Source organism: Protopterus annectens, chromosome 7.part0, assembly GCF_019279795.1.
Source record: "Protopterus annectens isolate FY-2018-M chromosome 7.part0, PAN1.0, whole genome shotgun sequence".
In the NCBI taxonomy this organism is placed as follows: Eukaryota; Metazoa; Chordata; order Ceratodontiformes; family Protopteridae; genus Protopterus; species Protopterus annectens.
In genome coordinates this window covers 497,105,918-497,132,833 of record NC_056739.1, presented here as the reverse complement: position 1 = coordinate 497,132,833, position 26,916 = coordinate 497,105,918, and the positions used below count along the sequence as shown (strand labels likewise).

At 44.7% G+C, this 26,916-nt stretch overlaps 1 protein-coding gene across 1 annotated transcript in view; it reads right to left on the bottom strand.

Moving 5' to 3' along the window:
- Nucleotides 1-26,916, bottom strand: part of KIF1C (kinesin family member 1C) — a gene marked incomplete in the record, with an annotated part of 1,373,479 nt that overhangs the window by 445,163 nt on the left and 901,400 nt on the right. The window contains 1 exon segment of the mRNA XM_044077100.1: nt 26,331-26,396. Coding sequence (XP_043933035.1) covers nt 26,331-26,396 — 66 coding nt within the window.

Sequence of the window (26,916 nt, the reverse complement as noted above, 5' to 3'; positions counted from 1 at the left end):
AACCAGACCTGGCGAGGCCAGTGTGGGGCAATTAGAATCATCTTGCTTCCCAAGGATATGGCTTTCTGAATCACTCTTGGTAACAGAGGAAACGGAGGGAAAGCATAGAGCAGGCCGGAAGGCCAATCGTGGACTAGAGCGTCCTTGGGTGACTCCCCCTGTGGAGGGATCAGGGTGAAGTAGTTGCTGCATTTGGCATTGAGGGGATTGGCAAAAAGATCGCAGCAAGGCTGACCCCACCTGCTGAAAATCTGTTCCGCAACCAGACGGTTCAGGGACCACTTGTAAGGCATCAGAATAGCTCTGCTCAGCCTGTCTGCTATCACATTGGCCTTCCCCGGAATGTGCGTTGCCACTAGAAAACATTGGGAAGACACTGCCCACTGCCACACTCGCATGGCCTCTCTGCACAGGGGGTAAGATCTGGTTCCTCCTTGTTTGTTTAGATACCACGGACATGTTGTCCGAGTGTATTGCAATCGTCCCCGGAGGAAGAGTGCTCTGAAGTGCCCGTAACACCGCTCTCATCTCTAAGACATTGATGTGCAGATGTACCTCGTGATCTTGCCATGTGCCTTGGACCGTCCTGCCAAGATAATACCCCCCCACCCCATCTGGGAGGCGTCCGTGGTCACCGTGGTGACAGGTGACGGAGTGACGGAGGAATTAGAAGTTATGTACTCACCATAACGTTCCATCTGAGTAGGTGACTTCATTCGGATGCAACCTGTGGGTATCGGATCCGACCTCGGATCCGAGCCGGCAATTCAAAAGCTTAGGCTCCGAGCTCCTAGCTCCTCCCTCTTACCCATAACCCCTTGCCAAGCCCTGACTGACCTCAGATTGAGTTTGCCTCAAAATACTGACAACAGTAAACTAAAACAGCATAAATACTCGCTCTATAAAGGTCAGGGGGATGGAGGGGGGGATGGTTGCATCCGAATGAAGTCACCTACTCAGATGGAACGTTATTGTGAGTACATAACTTCTAAATCTGAAGTAGGCAGACTTCATTCGTCTGCAACCTGTGGGACAGAGTCCCTAGCTACCTGAATCTTGGGCGTCATGGAAGGATGTTTCGGAGCACCGCTGAGCCAAAGGATGCTCTTCCTCTAGAAACAACATCCACCTTATAATGAGAAATAAAAGTATGAGGTGAGGCCCAAGTAGCTGCCAGCAGATATCATCCAATGATACACGGGACTTAAAGGCGGCTGACGTGGAAACTGCCCTAGTAGAATGAGCCGTAACCCTCTGAGGAGCAGGTCTACCTGAAGTGTCATATGCCTGCAGAATACAATTAGCAATCCACTTAGATAGTGTGACTTTAGATACTGCTTTACCCAGAGCAAATTTAGCAAAGGAGACGAACAGCTGATCTGATTTCCTGTGACCAGCTGTTCTGTGAATATAAAAACGTAATTGTCTATGAACATCCAAGGAATGCAATTTGTATTCTCCTTTGTTTGAGTACTTGGGAAAAAACACAGGTAAATTAATTGACTGGTTAATATTGGATTCAGAAGAGACCTTCGGAAGAAAAGAAGGATTGGTCCTGAGGCACACCCTATCAGGGAAGAAAGAAAGGTAAGGCGGCTTGACGCATAGAGCCTGAAGCTCAGACACTCTTCTGGCTGAAGTGATAGCCACCAGGAAGGCAGTCTTCCAAAAAAGGTACTTTAAATCAGTAGAAGCTGCAGGCTCGAAGGGAGGAGCAGTAAGGGCTTGCAGAACTAAAGACAAGTCCCAAGGTGGTACAACCTCCTTGACTGGAGGCCTCAACAAAAAAACTCCTTTGAGAAATGTTTTGCATAATTTCGCCGTCATAAGGGGAGCTGTGTCATGACCAATGTGATAATGCGAGATAGCTGCCAATTGTACCTTAATCGTGGAAGAACTAGCCCCTTGATGAAAGAGGTCTGTTAGAAAATCCAGCACCGCTGACATAGGTGCCGAGAAAGGATCCAAAGTTCTCTGTACTGCCCAAATAGAGAATCTCTTCCATTTACTCTGATAAACCTGCCTGGTGGAAGGTTTATGAGCTGCCACTAAAATGGCCTTGACCAGTGATGAGATACCGGGAGTCCTAATTAAGGATGGAACTGGAGCAGCCAAGCTGTCAACTTCAGGGTCCACAGATTGGGAACCGACATTCCCAGAGGGTGGGAGATGAGATCCGAAATTGGATCCAGAATCCAGGGTGGATTGATTTTGTGAGACCATACGAAGGGGAACCAAGGTTGTCGAGGCCAGAACGGGGCAATGAGAATCATTCTGCTCCCCAAACTGTTGGCTTTCTGCAAAAGCCTCTGCATCAGAGGAAGTGGAGGGTAGGCATAAAGGAGACCGGGAGGCCAAGCATGCACCAGAGCATCTCTCGGGAACTCCCTGGTGGGGAAGCAGAGCGAAGAAATTGTCGCATTTGGCGTTTGAGGGAGAGGCAAAAGATCGCAACAGGGTTGCCCCAGACGGCAAAAATCTTCTTCGCTACTTGAGGATTGAGAGACCACTCGTGTGGAGAAAGGATGGTGCGACTGAGCTTGTCCGCAAGGATGTTGGACTTTCCCGGAATGTGCGTTGCTACCAGAAAGCGTTTGGTGGAAATTGCCCATTCCCGGACTCTCATGGCCTCTCGACAAAGGGGGTAAGACCTGGTTCCTCCCTGTTTGTTGATATACCAGACTACCGACATGTTGTCTGTCTGAATCGCAATAGTCCCTGAAGGAAGAACGTGGTGAAGTGCTTGCAACGCTAGGAGCACCGCCCTCATTTCCAGGACATTTATATGCAATGACGTCTCTGTGGGATTCCACGTGCCTTGGACAATCTTTCCCGCAGAATGCCCCCCCCCCATCCGAGGCAAGAAGCGTCCGTGGTCACTGTGGCTTGGGGAAATGCAGCACAAAAGCTTTCCCTGCCAGGGGCTCCGGAGAAAGAAGCCACCAAAGAAGGGAGTCCCTGCACGCCCTGCTGACCGCAATCGGAGCGTTTAGAGGGGAACAAAGAGGGGACCACTGAACCTGAAGGGTCCATTGAAGAACCCGCATGCGTAAACGAGCATGAATGAGAAGCGGAATAGCTGCCGCCATAGAACCTAGGGCCCTCAGGACCGAAGCTGCAGTTGGAGATGGTTGCAGGATCGCTGTCACATGACACTTCAGGTTGGCAATTCGGTCTGGGGTGAGGAAGGCTCGCATTGATCTGGTGTTTAGTCTTCCTCCTATGAAATCTATAACTTGTGTGGGGTTCAGTAAAGATTTCTCCCAGTTGATCGTGATGCCCAGCCTTGGTGCTAGTTGAAGAAAGTAATCCCTGGCTGAGCACAGAAGATGCCTTGATGATGCCGTCAGGAGCCAGTCGTCCAGGTACGGAAAGACCTGTAATCCCTGGAGTCTCAGGTGGGCCGCTACCACCGCTAGCACCTTGGTGAACACCCTGGGGGCTGAGGTGAGACCAAAGGGAGGACCCTGAACTGATAATGACTGGCTCCCAGCCGGAAGCGAAGAAACCTCCTGGATCGTCTGTCCATCCGAATGTGGTAGTACGCGTCCTTGAGGTCGATGGAGCACATCCAGTCGTTCTCCCTCAAGAGGTGAAGTATAGATTGCAGGGTGACCATCCGGAACTTTTGCTTGGTTACTGACAGGTTCAGCTGGGAAAGGTCTAAGATTGGTCTTAGGTCCCCCGTCTTCTTTGGCACCAAAAAGAACCTGGAGTAAAACCCTAATCCGGTTTGATCTCGGGGGACGCGCTGGATAGCTCTTTTTTCTAGCAGCTGTTCGATTTCGACAGCTGCCACCTCCCTTTGGTCGGGTGGAACATCTGGGAGGCTGCGAGATTTGGGAACCTTGAATAGGGGAATTGAATATCCTCTGGATATGACACGAAGCACCCAACTGTCTGTTGTTATGGACTCCCAAGAAGTCAGGTGCCTCGAAAACCGCCCCCCGACTGCCTCCAGAGACGGACAGCCGGGCAACCCTTCAGGGCTGCTGCGTGGGTCTATCAGAGAAAGGTTCTCTGGACCCAAAGTTGCCAGGAGCCCCCCTGCCTCTAGCACGACGACCTCCCCGTCCTCCTCTGCCACGGAAGGACTGGTTATCCGGAGCAGGTTGGGACTGCTGCGACTTCCGGAACCACATCTTCTTCTGTCCCTTTTGGTTCTTAGATAAGGACTTCTGGGGAGCTGAGAAGAGGACTCCGACGGCAGACAGCGTCTTCCCGTCCTTTTCGCTCTGGACTAATGTCTCGCGAACAGTCTTGCCAAACAAGGCAGAACCATCGAAGGGGGCATTCGCGAAGGTCGCCTTGAAGGGCTCTGCAAAATCACAATGGCGGAGCCAGGCCTGTCGCCTCATGACTAGGCCTGCTCCGCTGGCTCTAGCGGCTCCCTCAGTAGCATGAGAAAGCAGCCGCATAGATGTATTGGAAACTGATCTGAGAGTGGCCATTCGGGTGGAGTATACCTGTTTATCCTCACTCGACATGGACTCCGGGGGAGATGCAGCGTATTCTTTAATCAGATCCCGCTGCATCCTAATGACATGTGCCATGTAGTTCAGCTCTCAAGGAGAAGGTTGCTGAACTAAAACTCGCTTCCCAATGCGATCCATCGAGCGGGACTCCTTGCCCGGAGGATGCATGGAGGGACTCTCCTGGGCCAATTCCCTCTTCGTGGCTGCAGCCATCATCATGGCATCTACTGGGGGCCCTTACTCCAGTGGGTGCGGTCCGATGGAGGAAAGAATGCGGTCCGGGCGCTTAGGGATAGGCTCAATGGTGTCCGGATCCTTCCACGCCCTGATGGAAATAAGATCCACCAGGGTTCAGCAGGAGGGGACACCCAACAGGTAGAAGGGCCCGCCTCGAATGCCTCCAAGAACACAGACTCGTCCGAGCAAGCCTTGGGGCAGCCCACCCCCCCCTGATCCTTAACATCTCCATGATGTCTCCAAATGAGGCGTCCTCAGGGGGTGACCTAGGGGAGCCTTCCCCTTCATCCAAGTCTGTGTCTTCAGTGACGGACTCGGGGGAGTCCATGTGCCTCCTTTTGCACTTACGCTTCCGAGGTACTTCATCGGGGGGGCTGTCCGAGGAGTACTCTTCAGCAGTTGGATGTTCCAAGGGAACCACTTGGGACATCGAGGCGGGCTGTCCCTGGGACCGGCTGGTGGGGGCCTGGCCCAACTGCAAGGGAGTGCGGGATGGAGCCGTGGCAGGGACCGGGGGTCCGGATGTCCTCAACAGTGCCCTTTCCACTACGTCGAAAGCCGAGGGGGAGCCAGCTTCTCTAAGCCCCGAGAGCCGACCCCCACTCGGATCCGACGCACGGATCGGAGTCGGAGCCGAAACCGTCGGATCCGAGAGACCGGGGCACTCCGACCTGGACGGAGCCGAAGACACACCATTTCCCTCGGATCCGAGGCTCGGCCCTCGGCTCCGAGAGGTCGGGTCCGAAGTACCCGAAGCACTCAAGGGATGGGACGGATCAGAGGTGCGCCGACCCATCGGATCCGACCCACCCCCGGATCCAAATCTGCCCGGCGCCGACAGCTCCGAACCCGTGGTATGGGTCGGAGAAGGAGCCAAGGGGCAAAAAGTCAAGCCCTCCCGGATGGGGGCTAGGAGCACTCCCATTTGCATTTGGGCCTGGATGAATTTCCTCATCATCCGGTCCATATCAGCTTCACTCATGGAAAAAGTTGACCTGGTGGAGGCCACCGAAGTGGACCTAGAGAGCCGCCTCGGAGACCTCCTAGAAGGGCTAGCCTCCTCCTCCTCGGGTCCAGGAGAGAACCGAGGGAGTGGAGCCGAGGAGGAGGAAAGCTAGAAGGCACAGGGAGGCCCGCTTAGATGGAGGAGCCGAACTGGAAGTTTCGGCTCTCGCTTGTGGTGCCTCTCCTGTGCCTCTCCTCTCTCTCTCTCCCTAGAGGATTCCTTCCCTCCGGCAACTTAGAGGGAGGTTGAGTCCCAGCCGGAGGAGAACCCACAGCAACAGGTTGCTGAGTGGAAGGGCAGAGGCCGGGCGGTATCTGGAGGTAAAAGACCCGCTAGCACCAGCTTCACCTCCGCTCCCTCAAAGCCGGGGTTGAACCCTGCACAAATGGTACAACCAGATGACAGGTGTTCAACCCCAAGATGCTTGCAAAGTGTGGCCATCCGCTGGGGACAGCTTATGGCCACACTCGGTACATTTCGAGAAAACAGCCTTATGGGCTTCAGACATCACAACCCTAAGGCCTAACACAACACACACACAAACAAACTACGCAAAACCCGAGAATTATTAAATAAAAGAGGGAGGAAAGCCTAAACACACTCAACACTAACTATATCAAAAACAAAAATAGAGATTTTTAAAACTTTTTCTGTCAAAAAATTCTTATCTTATCTTCAACAAACGCCAGGAGCTCTAGAATCCGTAGCTACTTGAAAAGCGGCAAACGAAATCTGAGGTCAGTCAGGGCTTGGCAAGGGGTTATGGGTAAGAGGGAGGAGCTAGGAGCTCGGAGCCTAAGCTTTTGAATTGCCGGCTCGGATCCGAGGTCGGATCCGATACCCACAGGTTGCAGAAGAATGAAGTCTGCCTACTTCAGATCAAACGGTTTCCCCTCTTCCAGATTGGTGGAGCACAGCCACCAACCGAGATCCTGTTTGCATCAGTCCGTGAGTAGGATCTGGTGGAAAAGGGGGAGTTTTTGGAGGGACCATTGGGCAAAGAGAAGCCACTGAAGAAGCCTCATGTGTAATCTCGCTAGAGGCACTAACATAATGGTAGCTGCCATGGTGCCCAGAAGCTGAAGAACCCATCTTGCCTGTACTTTCCTGAGGGGTAATAAAGCGTGAACCTGATTTTGTAATACTCTGACCCTGTCGTGCGGCAAGAAGGCCCACATTTGAACGGTGTCGAACTCTGCGCCTATAAACGTGACACGCTGTGAGGGCAGCAAGGCAGATTTTTCCCAGTTCAATGTTATTCCTAGTCGTTAACAGAGGGTAATGGTAGCGTCCCTGGCTCTGATGAGTAGATGCCTGGTGGGGGCGGTGAGGAGCCAGTCGTCCAGGTACGGAAACACTTGGAATCCTTGACATCACTGGTGAGCTGTCACCACCGCCAAATACTTGGTGAACACCCTGGGGGCTGTGGTGAGACCAAAGGGCAGGGCATGAAACTGAAAATGACTGGCTCCCAGCTGGAAGCATAGGTGACTCCTGGATGCCCTGTCCATTTTGATATGATAGTAAGCATCCTTGAGGTCGATGGAGCACATCCATACTTCTTTTTCCAGCAATGGAAAAATGGACTGAAGGGTGACCATTCAGAACTTGGACTTCAGAAAGTAATGGTTTAATCTGCTAAGATCTAGAATGGGCCTCAGGTCCCCTGTTCTTTTCAGCACCAAAAAGTGTCTTGAGTAAGTCCTTAATCCAATTTGGTCTGAGGGGACAGGTTGGATGACTCCCTTCTTTAGCAGCTTTGAAACCTCTAATGCTGCGTGATCCCTTTGACTGGGTGGAACTTCCGGGATTCTCCTGACTGGAGAGGGGTCTGACGAAAAGGGGATGGCGTAACCTCCAGAAACTATTCGTTAATACCCATCGATCCTGGGTGATGCTTTCCCAGGCTTCCGGGTACAACGATATGCGGCCCCCGACTGGCTCCGGAATAGCACAGTCGGGCAACACATCAGGAACAATGGTAGGAAGACCCGCAAAAGGTATCACGGTCTCCCGAGTTGCGGGGGGCCTCCTCTGCCTCTACGGTGGTATCTTCCAGAATAACCTCCCCCTCCTCTGCCTCTGGAAGGGGACTCACCTTGTGCGGCCGGGAAAAACTTCTGCGATTTCTTGAACCACATCTTCCCTCCCCTCTGAGCCTTGAGGTAAGGTCTTGAGGGAAGGGAAAAACAGACCCCTACGGCAGACAGGGTCTTTTCCCTCTTGTTCGCATCTGTTGAGGGCGTCTTTCACTTTGGTCCCAAAGAGCGAGGACCCATCAAAAGGAGCATCAGTGAAGGAAGACTTGAAGGCCTCCGCAAAATGACACAGGCGCATCCAGGCTTGTCTCCTGAGGGCTGCTCCCGAACTGGCTGCCCTACTCACCCCCTCGGCTGCATATGATAGGAGCCTCATGGACGAGTTGACAACAGAATTGAGGGTAGACACCTGGGAGTTAACCGTGTGCGCTATCGCCTCAGGTACGTTACCCACTAGACTATCTCCTAACTCCTTGAGGAGATCTCTCTGGAGCCAAGTAAAATGACAGAGGTAGTTCAGTGACCGTAGGGTGAAGGTCGCTGACGAGAGGGTACACTTCCTGTACCGGTCCATGCTCCTAGACTCCTTGTTGGGAGGATGGACGGAGGAAGAAGACTCAGCTACTTCCTGCTGTATGGCCGCCGCCACCACCAAGGCATCTACAGAAACCCCTTTGGACAGAAGCTCTTTCCCCGGGGGGGGGCAGAAAGAAACTTATTGGGCTTTCTGGGTACAGGTTCCACCGAATCAGGATTCTCCCACACCCTTCGACAAATTAAATCCAAGAGCTCGTCAAAGGGTGGAGACACCCAGGAGGCGGAGGGTAGAGCACTAAAGGCCTTGAGGAATACAGACTCCTCCTAAGAGGGGGTTTTGGACGGCCAGTCACCTCTCTGTCTCAATATCTCCAGGATGTCGGAGAAAGAGACGTCATCAAAGGGTGACTTGGGGGACCCCTACGACTCCTCGAGGTCGGTATCAGAAGTGAGAGAATCATCCTGGGAGTCTATGTGCTTCCTCTTGCATGACTTCTTTCTAGGGGGCTCCTCAGGCACGGACTCTGAGGGGCCCTCAGAAAGTTGGGGACCGCTCATGGGGGTATCCCCAGACCTTCGGGCTCCGTCATCTACGGATAGGGGGACATCAGAGGATCTAGCTGGGGTGGAAGGGGACGGAATTACCGATCCGGGTGATTTAACTGATGATCTGGCCAGTGTGCTCCGCATGGCCTCAAAGGCGGGTCCCCCCGAATTAGACGGCCGACCGGCCTCCAAGGCCATGACCGGGGTCAGGGTCCCCCGAGCCGATGCGCCGAGAGGGAGGCTCGGAACAGACAGGTGTCCCGAAGTATCCCCCTCGGGCCTGACTGAGGAAACCCGAGTGCCGAACCCTGTGGACGGAGCCGACTGGGTTGGAGCCGACGTCAGCACCGATAAACCCTTGAGGGGTATCGGAGCCGGTGCAAAAACATCACTCGGAGCACTCCGGCTCCGAAGACAAGGAAGTGCTCGGAGGAACCATTGACACAAGCATTGAGACAGGCTCCGGAGCCGACTTGAGTCGGAGCCGAGAATAATTTTGCCAACACCAGCAACTGCAGGAGCCTCTGTACCACCCTATCGACATCCAAATCAGAAAGCCTGGAAGATTTGGAGGACAGGGAAGGAGATTGGGATCTCCTCTGAGGAGAACCATGCCTAACACTGGGCGACCGGCTCTGAACGGGTTCCAGTAAAATAGGAGCCAACGCTGATTCCAGTACTACAGATACCTCCTGCGGCCCCGAGGACAGAGGAGCCGAGGAGGTAGAGTCAAGTTTAGAAATTTTCTCCGGGAGCTCCGAGGAGACAGATGGAGCCGGAGATCTCTTCTTCTCCTTCGAAGCTTTAGACTTGGACTGAGAACTAGAAGTCGAGTCTAAAGACTCCTCAAACTAAGGTTTTTAGGAGTCCCTTCAATATTAGTTTATTTTTCCTCTCCTGGAGCACCCTCGGACTGAAGGCGTGACAGAAGCTACAAGACTCTTGTAAATGAATAGCTCCTAGGCAGTAAACACATACGGAATGCCCATCCGTAATGGACATTTTGTAGCTACACTTGGAACATTTTTTTAAAACAGGAAGGTTTATGTTCCTTCTGATCCTTAGACATCTTACACAAGCAGACCACTGAAAACAACCTAGCCGGAAAAACAGTGGAAAACTACTGATCAAACTACACAAGGCAACCAAAGAACCTCCAAGTAAAACGGTTCTTTACTAACTCACAACACACTACTTAATATTAAGCAGAATACATTTATCCAAATATACACTAACAAAAGTCTTCCACAAAAGGAAACTGAGCACTACACACAGAAAGGAGGACTAGGTCCTCTAAGTAAAATGGGCCTAGCCCACTGGAACAGTTAGGGATACCAACTACACAAACAAAAACACTACTAACAAGCAAGAATAGCTATTAAAATAGCTTTTGTGGTTGAACAACTAGCAAATTTCTCTAGAGAAATTGAAAAAAGAAGGTACTTAGCCACAGCCAAGCAAGACCACGTCCTAGCTACACGAGCGGCAAATGAGATCTGGGGTTCTGGAGCAGTGCAGCACTGGATACCTGCTTGGCCCAGCCAATGAGAGACTTTGAGCTAGTAAATAAATGTTGGCCGAGTCAGAGCCGATATTCGGCTCCGAACTCATGAGTAAGAATGTAGGCGAGATTGGACTACATAACATCTAAAATTCAACCTACACATACTCCAATGTATAGAAAAAACAAACCAGAAACTAGGTCTGCCATATCGCAACAAAAAAATCCTAACCCCTGAATCTAGACTTACCCTGGGCCAGGCACTCCTCCTCCCCTACCTCTTATACTCAAGCCCCAGTTCTTACCAATATCCAAGCCTCCACTCTAAACGAACTCCAACAGACTTATCATAAAATAGCCAGATTCATTACCAACTCCCCCCATACAACTCACACCACTGCATTTCTTTAAACTCTCTTCAATGGCTTGAACTTCCCCAATTTCTGCTATCTTATCAATTTCATATGCTACACTCTATTCTTTATACTGCGGTGGTGGTGCTGCGGTAGCGTTGTCGCCTCACAGTTAGACGTTGCCCGTTCGATTCTCAGTTAGAGCGTCTTCTGTGTGGCAACATGCGTGAATGGGCGGTCCTTCGTTGAAGGTTGTGCGTTAGGCCCAGCAAGCCAGCACGTAAAAATCTACTGCCAATCATTAGCAGAACGGAGTTCCGCTGTGGCGACCCCTAACCGGGAAAAGCCGAAGGACACACCACTCTATTCTTTATAAACCCCCCTCCTGTCCATCTCTATCTTCCTTAGTCTCCATTTACATCCCATCCTGGACCCTCCGTACTTCTAACCAACAATTACTTGATATCTACCACCCAAAAAGGTCAGTAGGCAAGCTATTCTACAAACACTCCCTTGCCCATGCTTGGAACAAACTTCCCCTTGACTTACGTTCAATCTCCCACACCTCACACTTGAAAAATGAGCTAAAAGCTTATTTTCTCAATTCCAGAACCTGCCCTTGTCATGACCCCACCTAGTCTTCCTTCCCTTTATGTACCCTCAAAAGGACAATACTTAGTACCTCATTACACCTCTCTCTCCAATGTGTCTACTATGCATTCGCATAATTTTATACAAACAAAAAAGTTTTATTGTTGACCTATTAAACTATATCAATGTAAAATTGTTACTTAGCTTCTTTTTAATGCAACTTTAACTTTATGCATGTAACCCAACATATGTGAATATTTTTTCTATAACTGCCATTATATCAATATTGTTTAAACTTGTACTTTTTTAAAATGTACTACTGGAGGTTTTCTCCTTGGGTCTCCACTGAAAATGGGCCACAAGCCCAGTTAGACAAACCCGGTTAGCAAATGTCAATAAATAAATAAATATATAAAATATACATCTATCTCTCTCTCTCTCTACACACACATATATATATATATATATATATATATATATATATATATATATATATATATATATATATTCGTTGTTATTGTTAATGAATTACTTGTTCGGACCTGAAATTCCTTGAAGTATTTTTCCATAATCTGCCCAGTTTACTCAAATGTATACAAACTGATTACCTCTCATCCTTCTATATGGGTTCTGCTGCAGAGAAAACACCATCTGTGTAGTTCTCCTCCTGAATGCCTCTCTCCTATCTCAGGATAGTGAGATCTTCATAACTGCAAAATGTACTTCACATTCAGGTCCTACAACTGTTTGCATCACAGGTGTCAAACTTATATCCTGCAGAAGCTCTCAGTCAGGCCTGCAAAGCAATACAAGTAAAACCCAAACCTTCCATTTCTCTAATTAATGGATTCAAGCAACACTGCTGCACTGTATTTTGATGTTTCCCTTGTTCTGAATATCAAAACCACCTCTCATTGTGCTGAAAATTCCATGTGAACTTACTCCTTTACTGATTTTTCTGTTCTGCTTACAGCAAGAACAAATCAAATCCAAGTGAAAGTCACTAACTAAAATATATTATCCTACTTATTTTTATAATTTCTATCAAACTATATCTGGCCCACACAGAGGTTAAAGCAAGAGAGCACAAAAGCGCAGAGACATTCGTACATGTGAAAATACACTTATCTGTATACTGAATTTTTGCTATTATATGGAATTGATGCTCACCCCAGTAGGTACCATAGGTCCTGTCCGGCACACACACAGAATCAAATTTGACAGCAGTCAGATTTTTTTTAAACTACTCTGGACTCTTCCTGTGCACCATAGTTTTTCACATTTCCTTTAAAAATGCCTACTTAATTTACACAATTAGGAATGATGACCCCGCAGGCACCTTTACACATATCGTCTCTTCTGTTTTCATTCTTCGTAAAGGCACTGTTTAGTGCTTTTACATAATGAATGCCAATAAGACTCTCATCCAGTTCATCAAGTCTTTTTCAATTCTTTGTACATCTTGCATATCAAAGGCTGTTGTCTTTCGGCTTTTTCCTGGTAAGGGGTCGGCACAGCGGAACTCCAGTCAGCTAATGATTGGCAGTAGATTTTTTTACGAAACGTCGAGGTGCCAGCTCGACGCCCAACCTTCAACGAAGGCACGCCCATTTACATACGCATGTCTTTCGAACGCTACCCAACCTCGGGGAGGACATGCAAACTCCACACAGAAGGGACTCCCAAGCCGAGAATCGAACGGGAGAAAGTGCAGTTTTGTACCTACCATAAATGTAGATGTTCGAGTGTTCACACTGCTGCAGTCATCACACTTGGGTTATCCTGCCATCAGGTGGTCCCGCAGTCGGCCAGAGTTCCAAAGTCTTGGTCCGGCGCCGGTTGCCGTAGCTTCTTCCCTGACGTCAGTGCGCCAGGGGTATACAAGAGGCATCAGACTCCATTTTCTTCAGTTTTTCTTGCCCCAGATGTCAGGTGCCCCCAAGTAGGTAGGCAATACATATTGCTAATAAAACATATAAAAGGAATAAAAGGAATACCTTCAGTTACAAGCAAATACACCACAAAGGTTGTACAGGATAGAAAAGTCCAGCTAGGTCAGAGGGGATGGAGGAAGGGTAACCTGGACTGCAGCAGTGTGAACACTCGAACATCTACATTTATGGTAGGTACAAAACTGTACTATGTTCATTGTGTTACACTGCTGCAGTCATCACACTTGGGTTGAATCCCAAAGCTAAGGATGGGTGGTGGAACTAAACAGGGTTTGGAGAAGCTAGTAGGCCCTGCAGAACTGCAGTGGCAAAGCCAGCTCTGTTTTTTGAGTATAGAGGTAAGTGGTAGTGCTTGGTGAAGGTGTGCACTGAACTCCCAAGTTGCAGCCTCCAAAATATCCTTGGTTGGTACCCCTCTGAGGAAGGCTGTTGATGTTGCTGTAGCCCTGGTGGAATGGGGCCTAATGTTACCAAGTACAGGTTTCCCATGGTGTGTGTAGCAGAAACGGATACGATGTCCTATCCATTTTGAAATGGCCTGTTTTGAGATGGCCTTTCCTTGTGATCCTGCAGCATAGGATACAAAGAGCTGGTCAGATTTTCTGAAAGCCTTAGTTTTATCCAAGTAGAAACGTAATTGCCTGTGAATGTCCAAAGAGTGTAGGAGCCTTTCCCCTTTATTCCGGGGGTTTGGATAAAAGGTGAGCAAATGAATTGTTTGGTTTAGGGCCACACTGGATACCACCTTTGGCATAAAGGAAGGGTTAGTTCGTAAAGCGACTCTGTCTTGATGAAAAATGATGAAAGGCTCCACTGCCATTAGTGCCTGTAGCTCTGAGACTCTTTGTGCTGAAGTTATTGCTAGCAGCAGGGCAGTTTTCCATGATAGAAATTGTAAATCAGCTGTAAAAGCTGGTTCAAAGGGCGGTAGTGTAAGTTTTTCCAAAACAAAATTGAGATCCCAAGTTGGTGTAGGTGCTCTCCAGGGCGGTCTTATGTTCTTAGCCCCTCTGAGGTACTGTCTTAGTAATGGATGTGAAAATATAGGAGGGATCCGTGTTGTAATGAGCTGAAACAGCTGAGGCGTGGATCTTAATAGATGAAAAGGAAAGTCCTTTGTGCAACATCTCAGTTAAATATTGCAGAATCTGAGGAATATTTGGGACAAGGGGATTTTGGCCTTTAGCCTAGTTCCAGGCGCAGAATCTTTTCCATTTGTCTGAGTAGGTTTTCCTGGTGCTGGGCCTCCTGGCCTCCAGAATGACATCCATAACAGCTGCAGAGAGAAGTGTTGACTGGTTGTATTTAAAGTCTTGAGCTGGCTGTGTAGAATCTGATTGTTTTGCTGAGTCAGCAGTTGAGAAATTTGAGGTAAAATCCATGGTGGGCCTTGAGCCATGTTCCTTAGTATTGGATACCAGTGTTGGCGTGGCCAGTCTGGAGCAATGAGTATCATTTGTGGCCTCTCTAATCTGGCTTTCAGCAGCACATTTGCCAGAAGAGGCAGTGGAGGAAAGGCATACACTGTTGATGTTTTCCAACTGAATGAGAGGGCGTCCACTTTCCAAGCTAGTGTGTGGTATGTCCTTGTGCAAAATTTCCGTAGTTGGTAGTTTTTGGGGGAGGCAAACACATCTATGTCTGGGCTCCCCCATTTTTGAGTTATCATTGTGAATACTTGTGGATCTAGTTTCCACTCATGAGGATCTATGATATTTCTGCTTAGGTCATCTGCCAATGTGTTTTTCTTTCCTGGCAGGAATTGTGCTTGTAGTTGAACTTGGTAGGTCAGTGTTGCATTCCACAAGGTCATTGCTTGCCTGCATAGGGGGTAGGAATGCATGCCCCCTTGTTTGTTTATGTACCACATCACTGTGGTGTTGTCCGTCTTTATTAGGAGTTGTCCTGGATGTAGGAGGTCCTTGAAAGCTGTTAGGACATTTTGTACTGCTAGCATCTCTTTTTGATTGATGTGTAGATGCATTTGATCTGCAGACCATTTGCCCTGAATACACTGTCCTGCCATGTGTGCTCCCCAGGCATAATCCGATGCATCTGTTGTTACTGTTTGCCTGGCTGTGGGTAAGGTAAAAGGCTGACCCTTGTTGAGGTGACATGCCTGAGCCCACCATAGAAACTCCTGTTGAAGACAGGGAATGAGTGGTATTACTGTTTCCAAGCCGTGGCTGTGTTGAGTCCATATGCTTTTCAGGCACCATTGTAATTTCCTCATATGCAGTTTGGCATATGGTATTAGTATGCAAGATGCCATGAATCCCAAGGCCTGCAGAATTTTCTTGCAGGGAGTTGGGTCTTTGTTGCCATCATTTTGAAGTATTGAGTCAGTTGTCCTTGCTTGTCTGGCGTGAGATAAGCCATCTGGGCAGTTGTATTTAAGCTGACACCCAGGAATATTATGTCTTGTGAGAGCACTAGTTTTGACTTCTTTTCATTTACTGTGCACCCTAGGCAACTTAATAGGTTTTTGACAAACACCAGATGCTTTAAAAGAATGTCCTTGCTTTCTGCTTGAAGAAGGCAGTCATCCAGGTATGGATATATTTGAATTCCTCTGTCTGCAGTATGCAATTACTGGTGCCAGGCATTTTGTGAAGACCCTGGGCGCAGTAGATAAGCCAAAGGGCAGTGCAGAGAATTGGGAATGGGTTGAACCTGCTATAAATCGGAGGTATCTTCTGCAATTTTGTCTGATAGGGACATGCAGGTATGCCTCCTTGAGGTCCAACATTACTATCCAAGCCTTCTTGCCCAGCATGGGAAGAAGTTGCTGTACTGTTAGCATCTTGAATTTGGGTACTTCCAGGTATGTGTTTAGAAGTGAAAGGTCCAGAATGGGTGTCCAGAATGGGTCTCCAGGCTTTGTCCTTTCGGGGAACCAGAAAGAGTCTTGAGTAAAATCCTTGTCCTGGCTCCTGTGTAGGAACCTGTTGAATGGCTCTCATGTCCATGAGAGCTGTAATTTGTCTTTGTGCCTCTGCCCATTGATTTGGTGGCAGGTTTGGCATTCCTTTTATCCTTGGTAAACTGTAAAGTCTTCTCCTCCTTTCTGGGTTGTGGCACCCCATTGTCGAGGCTTGTAAGAGCCTTGTGACTGTCCTCTGCCCCTTGGGCGTCTGTATTTGCCCCTTTGTGGTCTGTCAGAAGCTGGAAAGGACCAGTTTTTGGTTGGCCAATTTCTGCTGAAACGAGGGGGCTGAACCTGTAAAAAATGCTTGACCGTCTGCATAGATTTTGCCTTATCCTCTATTTTCTTTAAAACCTCTTCTGCTTTTACACCAAATAAAACATCCTGCTGTAAAGGTGCATCCAATAACTTTGCTTTAAGATGATCAGGTAAAGTTTGTTCTTTTAACCAAGCATGCCTACGAATGACGGACCCTGTCACTGCTGCTCTACAAGAAGCTTCCAATGAATCAAATCCACATTGCAAAGTATGCTTTCCCACTTCTGCTGCATGCAACAAATCTTGCATTTCCTTGGAATTAGGCTGCTCTGTATGTATGATCAATTTTTGTTTTAATTGAGACATCAAATATTGTTGATATTTCAGCATGTGAAACTGGCAATTTAAGGCCCTCATAGCTAGAGTAGCCAAGGTATATACTTTCTTTCCCCATCTGTCTAGTGCTCTAGAATCCCTTTCAGAGGGTACAGGATTTTTAGCAATAGAGGCCTTAACCCCTTTGGGACCCTGGGAAATGGTTTCTGGGTCAGCAACAGGGCTTTTATATAGGAATTTGTGTGAGTCAGGGACTCTGTAGTATCTGTCTGGTTTGATTGGTGCACGAGGTAGCGAATCTGGGTTAAGGCTAGATTCTGAAAAAACATCATCCACAATGTCTAACACGGGAGGAATAGCAAGTGGCATGTGCTGGGATAGTAAAAGGAACTCCCGGAGCCTTTTCTTAGAATCAGAGTAACCCTGGCCTTCCCAGTGGAAATGTTCCCTCATGGTATGTAACGTTTCCCCAAAAGAGTAGTCTTCTTAAGGTGGAAAAGAGTATTCCTGTTCCTCAGAAGAATCTGAGGAAATGGAAACCTGGTCAGATGAAGCGTAGTCCTCCTCCTGTCTAGGCCTTTTATCAGGAGAGGGATGGGAACCCTTGATTAGGGTAATTAAGTCTTCAGCCATCTTAAGCATCTGTTTCTTAGGCATGGGGCCTTGTACTGGAGACTGCTGTACAGGCTTCTTTACTTTTAAAGGAGTTTTCAGCTTTGCATAGGATTTAATAGTGAGTGTAGTCGGTCTGAAGACACCTTCTGCAACTGAAGGCATTTCAACTGCACCGGAAAACCCTTCAGCCATGGAGTTGGAAGGGCCTAAAGATAAAGGCTCTGGAGGCCTAGCAATCTCCGCTTGCGAGTCGGATGCAGCATGGGGTTCTAAATCAGCGGTTGTCAAGGGCTGCGTAGGCACCTCACTGAAAACCGGAGAACCGGCGACTGGCCTAGCAGAGGCCTCGGAGTCTGGTTTGGGTCTCGGCTACCTGTCCTTATCTTTGCGTTTTTTATGCATCCCGGTCATCAGATGTCCTTGCTCCTGTGTAGGAACCTGTTGAATGGCTCTCGAGCCGTAATTTGTCTTTGAGCCTCTGCCCATTGATTTGGTGGCAGGTTTGGCATTCCTTTTATCCTTGGTAAAGTGTGAAAGGTGAACCTGTATCCTTGAGATACCAAAATAATGTCGGGCGAAATCAAACAGACGTTTAATAGTTCGTTTGTTAAACCTAGCACAAAACCGACAACCTGTGACGTCTTGGTCTGGGCCTAGGCAAGAAATACAATAAGAATAGAAATTCTTATGAGGTATTTGCTTCCCACAAGAAATGCAATTATTAACTTTTTCTGACATCGGTCTGAGGCAAGAAAAGGTTCCCCAACGGGGTACTTAGCTTTATTGAAGACTTCGGTCTGAAATTCGATTTGAAAATCTCAGGAGTCGGCCGACCGGCACTTGCGAACTGCTTCTGCTTCGGGCACCGCGCGGCAAGAAAGACTGAAGAAAATGGTGTTGGATGCCTCTTATATAGCCCTGGCACACTGACGTCAGGGAAGAAGCAACAGCAACCGACGCCGGACCAAGACTTTGGAACTCTGGCCGACTGCGGGACCACCTGACGGCCGGATAACCCAAGTGTGATGACTGCAGCAGTGTAACACGATGAATATCCTCTTGCTGTGAGGTAACAACACTACCGCCGTACCACCGCGGCATATCAAAGACTGTTAAAATCTGCAGTCTCACTTAACGTACAACATGCATGACTGGCAATAAAACTGGTTGACAATTAAGAGAGGGTGATTTTTATCAAACAATATAAACTAAGGCCAAATAAAACGAGGAAGTAGGGGTAAATGCACTGATAACTATACCAAATAAATGTAAAACAAAGAAACAGCACCAGAGTACTCCAAGGTGATTGAACCATACACAGAGTAAACTAGTAGCACTACAAGTAATAGTTCAAGCATGTAGTATAAAATCCAAGGTTTAGCCAGGTTAGCGCTTTCACCCTCATGGGCTTCTTCAGACCTTTTACATCTCATAAAAGTAATGCTAACATTTATACTAAAGCCTCTATGACATCATTCTTTAATTAAGTAAAAGAGTGTTCACCTGTGAGGCTTCATTCAAGAACAGTTTATAAATACTCAACCACAAAGCAACTTCTAAAGTTAAAGTAAACATATATTAATATATATATATATATATATATATATATATATATATATATATATATATATATATACTATGTTTATAAAAGTATATATAAAGAATATATAAAGAATACTTAAACATAACAGCATATCTAAATATAAAAATACAGAAAACAAATATATTTAAAAATGTTTAAAACATTTTTTTAAATGTTATGTATATAAAAAACATATGTATGTGTACATACTAACTTTCTATTTTTTAGGGTCGGGGAAAACTGATAGAAGGTTACGTGATAGGATACGTGAACATCTGTATAATATATGCATCCAATCCCCACATAATGCATTATCCAAGCATGTCATGAACACAAATGACACACACAGCTTCAAATTTCTAGCATTACAAGTAAACAAACCCAATTCTAGGGGTGGGGACATAAGGAACTATACAGAAAGGACAGAAGCCAGGTGGATTATAATGCTAAGAGCAGATCAGAGACCTGGACTTGAACGACAGAATCCCTATTAAACCGACCCTAAAAAATAGAAAGTTAGTTGTTAAAGAGCTGCAAGTCAGATGGGACATTATAGTTGTATACATCATTGTATATATCATATAATGTAGCCCTTGTACAGCTCTTACATGAATCTATTATGAAATGTCAGTTCCAATCACCATATACGTGGTCCCCTGATGGCAATAAAACGAAAATCAAAAACAGTTTTCACTTCGAAACATTCCAAATAGGTAAATCCAAATTATAGAGCTCGACAACAGCGTTAATAAATAAAAGATAACTTTATTATTGACATCGAGTGAGCGCTTTCACCGACTGGCTTCCTCAGACTCTTAATACATTCATAAAAATCTCACTTCTTAAAAAGCCCACCATTGATCGTCATTGGATACAAACTCCCATTCCCACTTTGAAATTTAAAGTGATACACACTTCATGTCCCATGTTAAATAAATAATCTGTGTTTGCTGTTCCTAAATGGGCATCTAACCGGGATCATCAAACAAAACTGATACCCAGTTACACCATTATAATTCAGCGTACATACAATATTCACAAAAACTCATAAAGACAATCACTCACATAAATAGAAACTGGATAAACCAGAAAACATGAAAAAATGTGTACATGATTAAAATACGCTGATGGGAACAACCCAACACATAGCATTATTAAGACAGTGATTTGTCTACTCATCTAAAACTGGCAACTTTGAAAGGTATCTAAACATCAACCTAGGGGTAAAGGTATCTCTTGTATTACGTCTTGGTAGACGTTTACAGCGTTTAAAAATTCATTTGCGCTAAAAAATGCGTATATGGCATCATTAAAACATTAAAACAAAGGTGTCACTCCAAAGCTTGATAGCATTCACTGTCAAAAGTGTCTCGATCCACAGTGTTTAGCCTTACAAGCCTTAAAAAACACAATGACTTAAAAAATTACTAATAACCATTTTTTGACAAAATTTGCAATCGACAGCCTCCTCAAAAGAACATCATTGTACTTCGTTTACATTCAAACCACCATATGTATGCTAAGAAAATGCTTGAACTCACCCTGCCTAGTGAACTAGTGCATGGGAGTTATACAACTAATGTTGGCTCATGTCAGAAGTTTAATGAAACAAAACATAAAAAACTTGCTTTGATATGGTTTATATGACCCTAGAAGGACGTAGTAAGGAACAAGGGGAGCACAGACTCTCTTCAATAGTCATGTCAAAGACTCCATAGGGTGACCATGCAAACAAACTATTATGTGTAAAAGTTCATTTAAACAATTGTTTTTTAGCACATGATGTAACGAATAATATATTTAACCTCGTTGGAGTGTTCCACCCTTTAACTTCTTTTAGTTTGACTGTGTATTTCAGACATCTACATACTAATGTTTCTTTCTACACAGTCTCCTACTCTTCAGAAAGGGCTTTATTTGTACTTTGTCATTGAGACCAGGGGGTATGTCTGATCTCCATCTAATAATCCACCTAGTCTCGTGTTCCAAAGTTCTATTTATCAAATCCCCTCCTCTAACACCTTCTGTAAGTTCTTGAATTACACAGAATTTAAAAGTATGAGATGTGCCTTCTTTCTTATTATGCCTTGCCAAGGCATTGACATCAGAGCCCATTCTAACCTGGTAGTCATGCTCTCTAATCCGTTCTCTTAGTGTACGGTTAGTCTTTCCTACGTAATACGCAGTGCATGAATTGCATGTGGCGACATATACAATGTTCCTACTTGCACAGTTGGTATTAGTCTTAAAATAGAATGTACGTCCTGTTGTTGGATGTATGAACGTACTACTCTTATTAATAAAAGAGCATTGATTACATTTGCCACATGGCATTGTATTAATACTCTCATCTCTCACTCTGAGGGTACCATACCTCGGCCTACATAATATATTTTTCAAATTGGGGTGGTTTTTAAAAGTGACACGTGGTACTGTTCCCACGACGTCACTCACTCCATTATCAGAAGTTAAAATGTCCCAGTGCTTATACATAGCCCTTTTCACTTCCAAGTTAGTCTTACTAAAAGTTAAATTAGCTCTTAACTCATTTCGAGGTGTTGATAATTCACTGTTTGTTTGTTCACATTGTTCCAGGAAATAGGGTCTAGCACTGCTAGTCCTCAAGGAGTCAACAGCCTCCATGGTCTCACTAATTTCTTCCTCACAATAACCCCTCTCCAAAAACATTCCCTTCAACTCTTGTCTCCCATTTTCATAACACACTTGATCTGGATTAAGTCTGGATACTCTCATGAATTGTCCTTTTAGGACGTTATTAAACACATGTCGGGGGTGCATGCTTCGTCTGTGTAGCAGATTGTTCCTATAACACCCTTTCCTGTGTATGGATGTGTTTAGCAAACCATTAGGTAGTCTACTTATAACCACATCCAAGAAAGAGATGTTTAAGCTGGAGAAGTTCATGGTGAATTTTAAGAACTCCGTGGTCATGTTAAGGTAAGTGACAAACCTGGTAAGGGATGCCTCATCACCCAGCCACACGAAAAATAGGTCATCTACAAAACGACAATACATGCCTGCTAACTCCTCAAATAAAGGGTTGCCACAGAGATATTTATCCTCCCACCTAGCCATGACTAGGTTGGCGTAGCTATTGGCACAAGATGTGCCCATAGCTACGCCATCCCTTTGCAAGTATATGTCTTCGTTGAATGCAAAAACATTGTTCATGAGGATGGTTTCCAGTAAGAGCGTGACTAAATCTATCTTTTTATCTGGAAAGTGTGAGTGTGTCTTTAAATATTCTGTAATAAAAGTAATACCTGTCTCATTAGGAATCACTGTAAAGAGACTAACCACATCTAAGGTTACTAACAGGAAATGTTGGTCACTTTCCAGGTGTTTAGTGTAAGAGTACAGATCTAATAAGAACTGTTTACTATCCTTTAGTATTCTTCTATTCTCATTTACCAATGGTCTAAGTACATCCTCTAAATAAATCGAGAGGGGTTCTGTGACCCACCCTTGACCCGCTACTATGGGTCTCATCGGTGGGTCAATACTATCCTTGTGGACCTTGGGGAGTCCCTGAATGACCGGTATGGTCGGGTCTTTAACCCTGAAGTATTCATAAAGTTCTTGAGTTATATGGAATGACATGACTAGATCGTCCAGTGTGTGATATACACTAAACACCTTGTCTAACAAAGTGTTACGGTCTATCTTTGAGTAGAACTGTGTATCACTTAACATTGCTCTCATTTTGTTATCATATTTGATCGTGTCCAAAATGACCACAGGTCCTCCTTTGTCTGCTGGTCTAATAGTGATTGAATGGTCACATCTTAAAGCTTTCAGGGCTTGCCTCTGCTTATAATTTAAGTTTTGCCCATGCCTATTCGGCTTTCTATTCTGAAAACTCCTATAGATGTCATTCTCTAATACTTTCCCAAAAACTTCTACTGTAGGATGTAGAGTTGGTACATACACACTGTTTGCACGAAATCTATTGGTACCCATCTGGTTGTTATGTTCTCCAAAATCTAATCTTAATTGTATGTTCCTAACAAAAAGTTTGGTGTCTATGATCGTATCTACTAAATCACTTTCCTTCGTCGGAATAAACCCAAGTCCCTTGTTAAGAACTTGTTCCTCAAACTTACTCAAAGTTCTGGTGGACAAATTAATAACTAATGATCTAATTTCCCCCACATTTTCTTCAGTGTGTGGCCGTGCTGTTCTTCTGCTGACCCTTTCCTCTTCTGCCTCCCCCTGCTTGTCGCACGTTTCTTCTCCAAAAAATAATTCTGAGCTATGGGAAGGGGTGCAGGTAATATGTTCGTGGGTGTAATCCTATAATTCGTTTTAGGTCTTACTACAGCTGCTCCTACTGAGGAGTCACAATCAATGTTAGGCCCTCCCACTCCCAATCCTAGATCAACATTCACTCGTTCTCCTGTAGAAGGTGACTGACGCAGGCCTACTCCTAATCCGCTCTCATTCACACGCTCTGTAGTCTGTGCCTCACTCCCTATGTTCATATCCGTCGTACCATGCTGTTCTAAATTATCAGTACCATCCCTAGCTGCTGTTACAGTTGTGGCTCGTATATCATTGATCAGATCAGAACCTGCGGAGTTGACTGTATGTGTAGTCAAGTTTAAAGCCTGACGGACATTATTTCTTACTATGCTAATATTAGAACCAGGCGGTTCAACTGAACCATTGCCACCCTGTCGATGCTCATTTCTATCTCTAGGCCATGTAAAAACATGATTATTTAAAAAATCTCGTGTGTCCCTTGTAATCTTATTTCTTTTCTGGTCAAGCATCCGTTTTTCCATGAGCATAACATCTTCCAAGACTCTTTCAAGTCTCGCAACATATACATTTTCAATATATTTAGTTTTAAAGTCATTAAACATTTCATTCACCAACTGTCTCAATTTCTTCTCTTCCGGCAAGTGAAAGTCGATTAGTAATTTCATGTAGTTAAAACTAAGCTCTAAATTGAGCTGCTGCCAGCGATATAATAAATCCGGGAACTGACTACCAGACGTGGGCATCTTCAAGATGCGTAGCCCACGCGGTATAATGCGTTTCAATAGACAAGCAGAGAGGCACATCTCATACTTTTAAATTCTGTGTAATTCAAGAACTTACAGAAGGTGTTAGAGGAGGGGATTTGATAAATAGAACTTTGGAACACGAGACTAGGTGGATTATTAGATGGAGATCAGACATACCCCCTGGTCTCAATGACAAAGTACAAATAAAGCCCTTTCTGAAGAGTAGGAGACTGTGTAGAAAGAAACATTAGTATGTAGATGTCTGAAATACACAGTCAAACTAAAAGAAGTTAAAGGGTGGAACACTCCAACGAGGTTAAATATATTATTCGTTACATCATGTGCTAAAAAACAATTGTTTAAATGAACTTTTACACATAATAGTTTGTTTGCATGGTCACCCTATGGAGTCTTTGACATGACTATTGAAGAGAGTCTGTGCTCCCCTTGTTCCTTACTACGTCCTTCTAGGGTCATATAAACCATATCAAAGCAAGTTTTTTATGTTTTGTTTCATTAAACTTCTGACATGAGCCAACATTAGTTGTATAACTCCCATGCACTAGTTCACTAGGCAGGGTGAGTTCAAGCATTTTCTTAGCATACATATGGTGGTTTGAATGTAAACGAAGTACAATGATGTTCTTTTGAGGAGGCTGTCGATTGCAAATTTTGTCAAAAAATGGTTATTAGTAATTTTTTAAGTCATTGTGTTTTTTAAGGCTTGTAAGGCTAAACACTGTGGATCGAGACACTTGACAGTGAATGCTATCAAGCTTTGGAGTGACACCTTTGTTTTAATGTTTTAATGATGCCATATACGCATTTTTTAGCGCAAATAAATTTTTAAACGCTGTAAACGTCTACCAAGACGTAATACAAGAAATACCTTTACCCCTAGGTTGATGTTTAGATACCTTTCAAAGTTGCCAGTTTTAGATGAGTAGACAAATCAATGTCTTAATAATGCTACGTGTTGGGTTGTTCCCATCAGCGTATTTTAATCATGTACACATTTTTTCATGTTTTCTGGTTTATCCAGTTTCTATTTATGTGAGTGATTGTCTTTATGAGTTTTTGTGAATATTGTATGTACGCTGAATTATAATGGTGTAACTGGGTATCAGTTTTGTTTGATGATCCCGGTTAGATGCCCATTTAGGAACAGTAAACACAGATTATTTATTTAATATGGGACATGAAGTGTGTATCACTTTAAATTTCAAAGTGGGAATGGGAGTTTATATCCAATGACGATCAATGGTGGGCTTTTTAAGAAGTGAGATTTTTATGAATGTATTAAGAGTCTGAGGAAGCCAGTCGGCGAAAGCGCTCACTCGATGTCAATAATAAAGTTATCTTTTATTTATTAACGCTGTTGTCGAGCTCTATAATTTGGATTTACCTATTTGGAATGTTTCGAAGTGAAAACTGTTTTTGATTTTCGTTTTATTGCCATCAGGGGACCACGTATATGGTGATTGGAACTGACTTTTACATATTTATTACGTGGTATCCCGTCTCAACTGTTGTGCTGCTCTGCATTTGCTTTGTTTCTATTATGAAATGTATTTTATATACAGTTCTTATACGAACTGGCATAATTTGTTGTATAACATTTTATTGATGCATGGCACATACACACATACATATGTTTTTTTTATATACGTAACATTTCAAAAAATGTTTTAAACATTTTTAAATATTTGTTTTCTATATTTTTATATTTATATATGCTGTTATGTTTAAGTATTCTTTATATATTCTTTATATATACATAGTATACATATTAATATATGTTTACTTTAACTTTAGAAGTTGCTTTGTGGTTGAGTATTTATAAACTGTTCTTGAATGAAGCCTCACAGGTGAACACTATTTTACAAAGAATGATGTCATAGAGGCTTTAGTATAAATGTTAGCATTACTTTTATGAGATGTAAAATGTCTGAAGAAGCCCATGAGGGTGAAAGCACTAACCTGGAATTCCAATAAACCTTGCATTTTACACTACATGCTTAACCATTACTTATAGTGATACTAGTTTTCTCTGTGTATAGTCTGGTCGCCATGGAGTGCTCTGGTGCTGTTTCTTTGTTTTAACTATAAACTAAGAGCAGCATTACACTTGCAAAATTTTTTAATTACAACATCCACGTTTGAAATAGACATCTAAGAAACGGCACCTACAAATAAATAAAAACAATGCAGAGTTTTAAGGCAGGCCACAGGACTCTCGAAGAGAGACTTCCTCAGTGAAGAATTATGCATCAGTAACCAACTTTTCTGACTGAGTCAATATGCATGAATAAATCACCTAAAGCCAATGAGCTTTTCAGTACTTACCATCTCTGCCAGAGCTGAAATGACCTTTCCCAATGTGGTCAGGGACTTGTTAATATTGGCACCTTCCTACAAAGGAAGAGAACAAGCCAACTGTCACTGAGACATTTTGAACCTTTTACCATTTTTCCAAACCACTGCTATGAAACAATCACAGATTCAAAACCTGTTTTTTTTTTGTTTTTTTTTTTTTTATTACTCAAGTGGATTGGTCCTTGTTCTCTCTTCATCCATGTCCCAGGCCCAAAGGCAGATTTACAGCAGGAAATTACGAATTAGCAGAACAAATAAGAATAGCACAATATGCTTGCTGTGAAGCAATCATTAAGATTACAAAAAAAAACAGTGCAGGCTATAACAAAAAGAAAAAAAGATTGTTAGAAAGTACATCATTAACTAAACAGTTCACTCTAAACAAGAACTCACACTACTGATTAATTACCAACTAAGTAAGAGGATCAGAAAAAGTAACTAGCTTACACGTTTCCACAAAACATTTACATACAGAGCATGAGTTCAGATGATCCTTCAAAAGTCTATTTTGGAATTTTATCAGATTTGATAATTTCAGTGGGCAGCAGGTACTAAC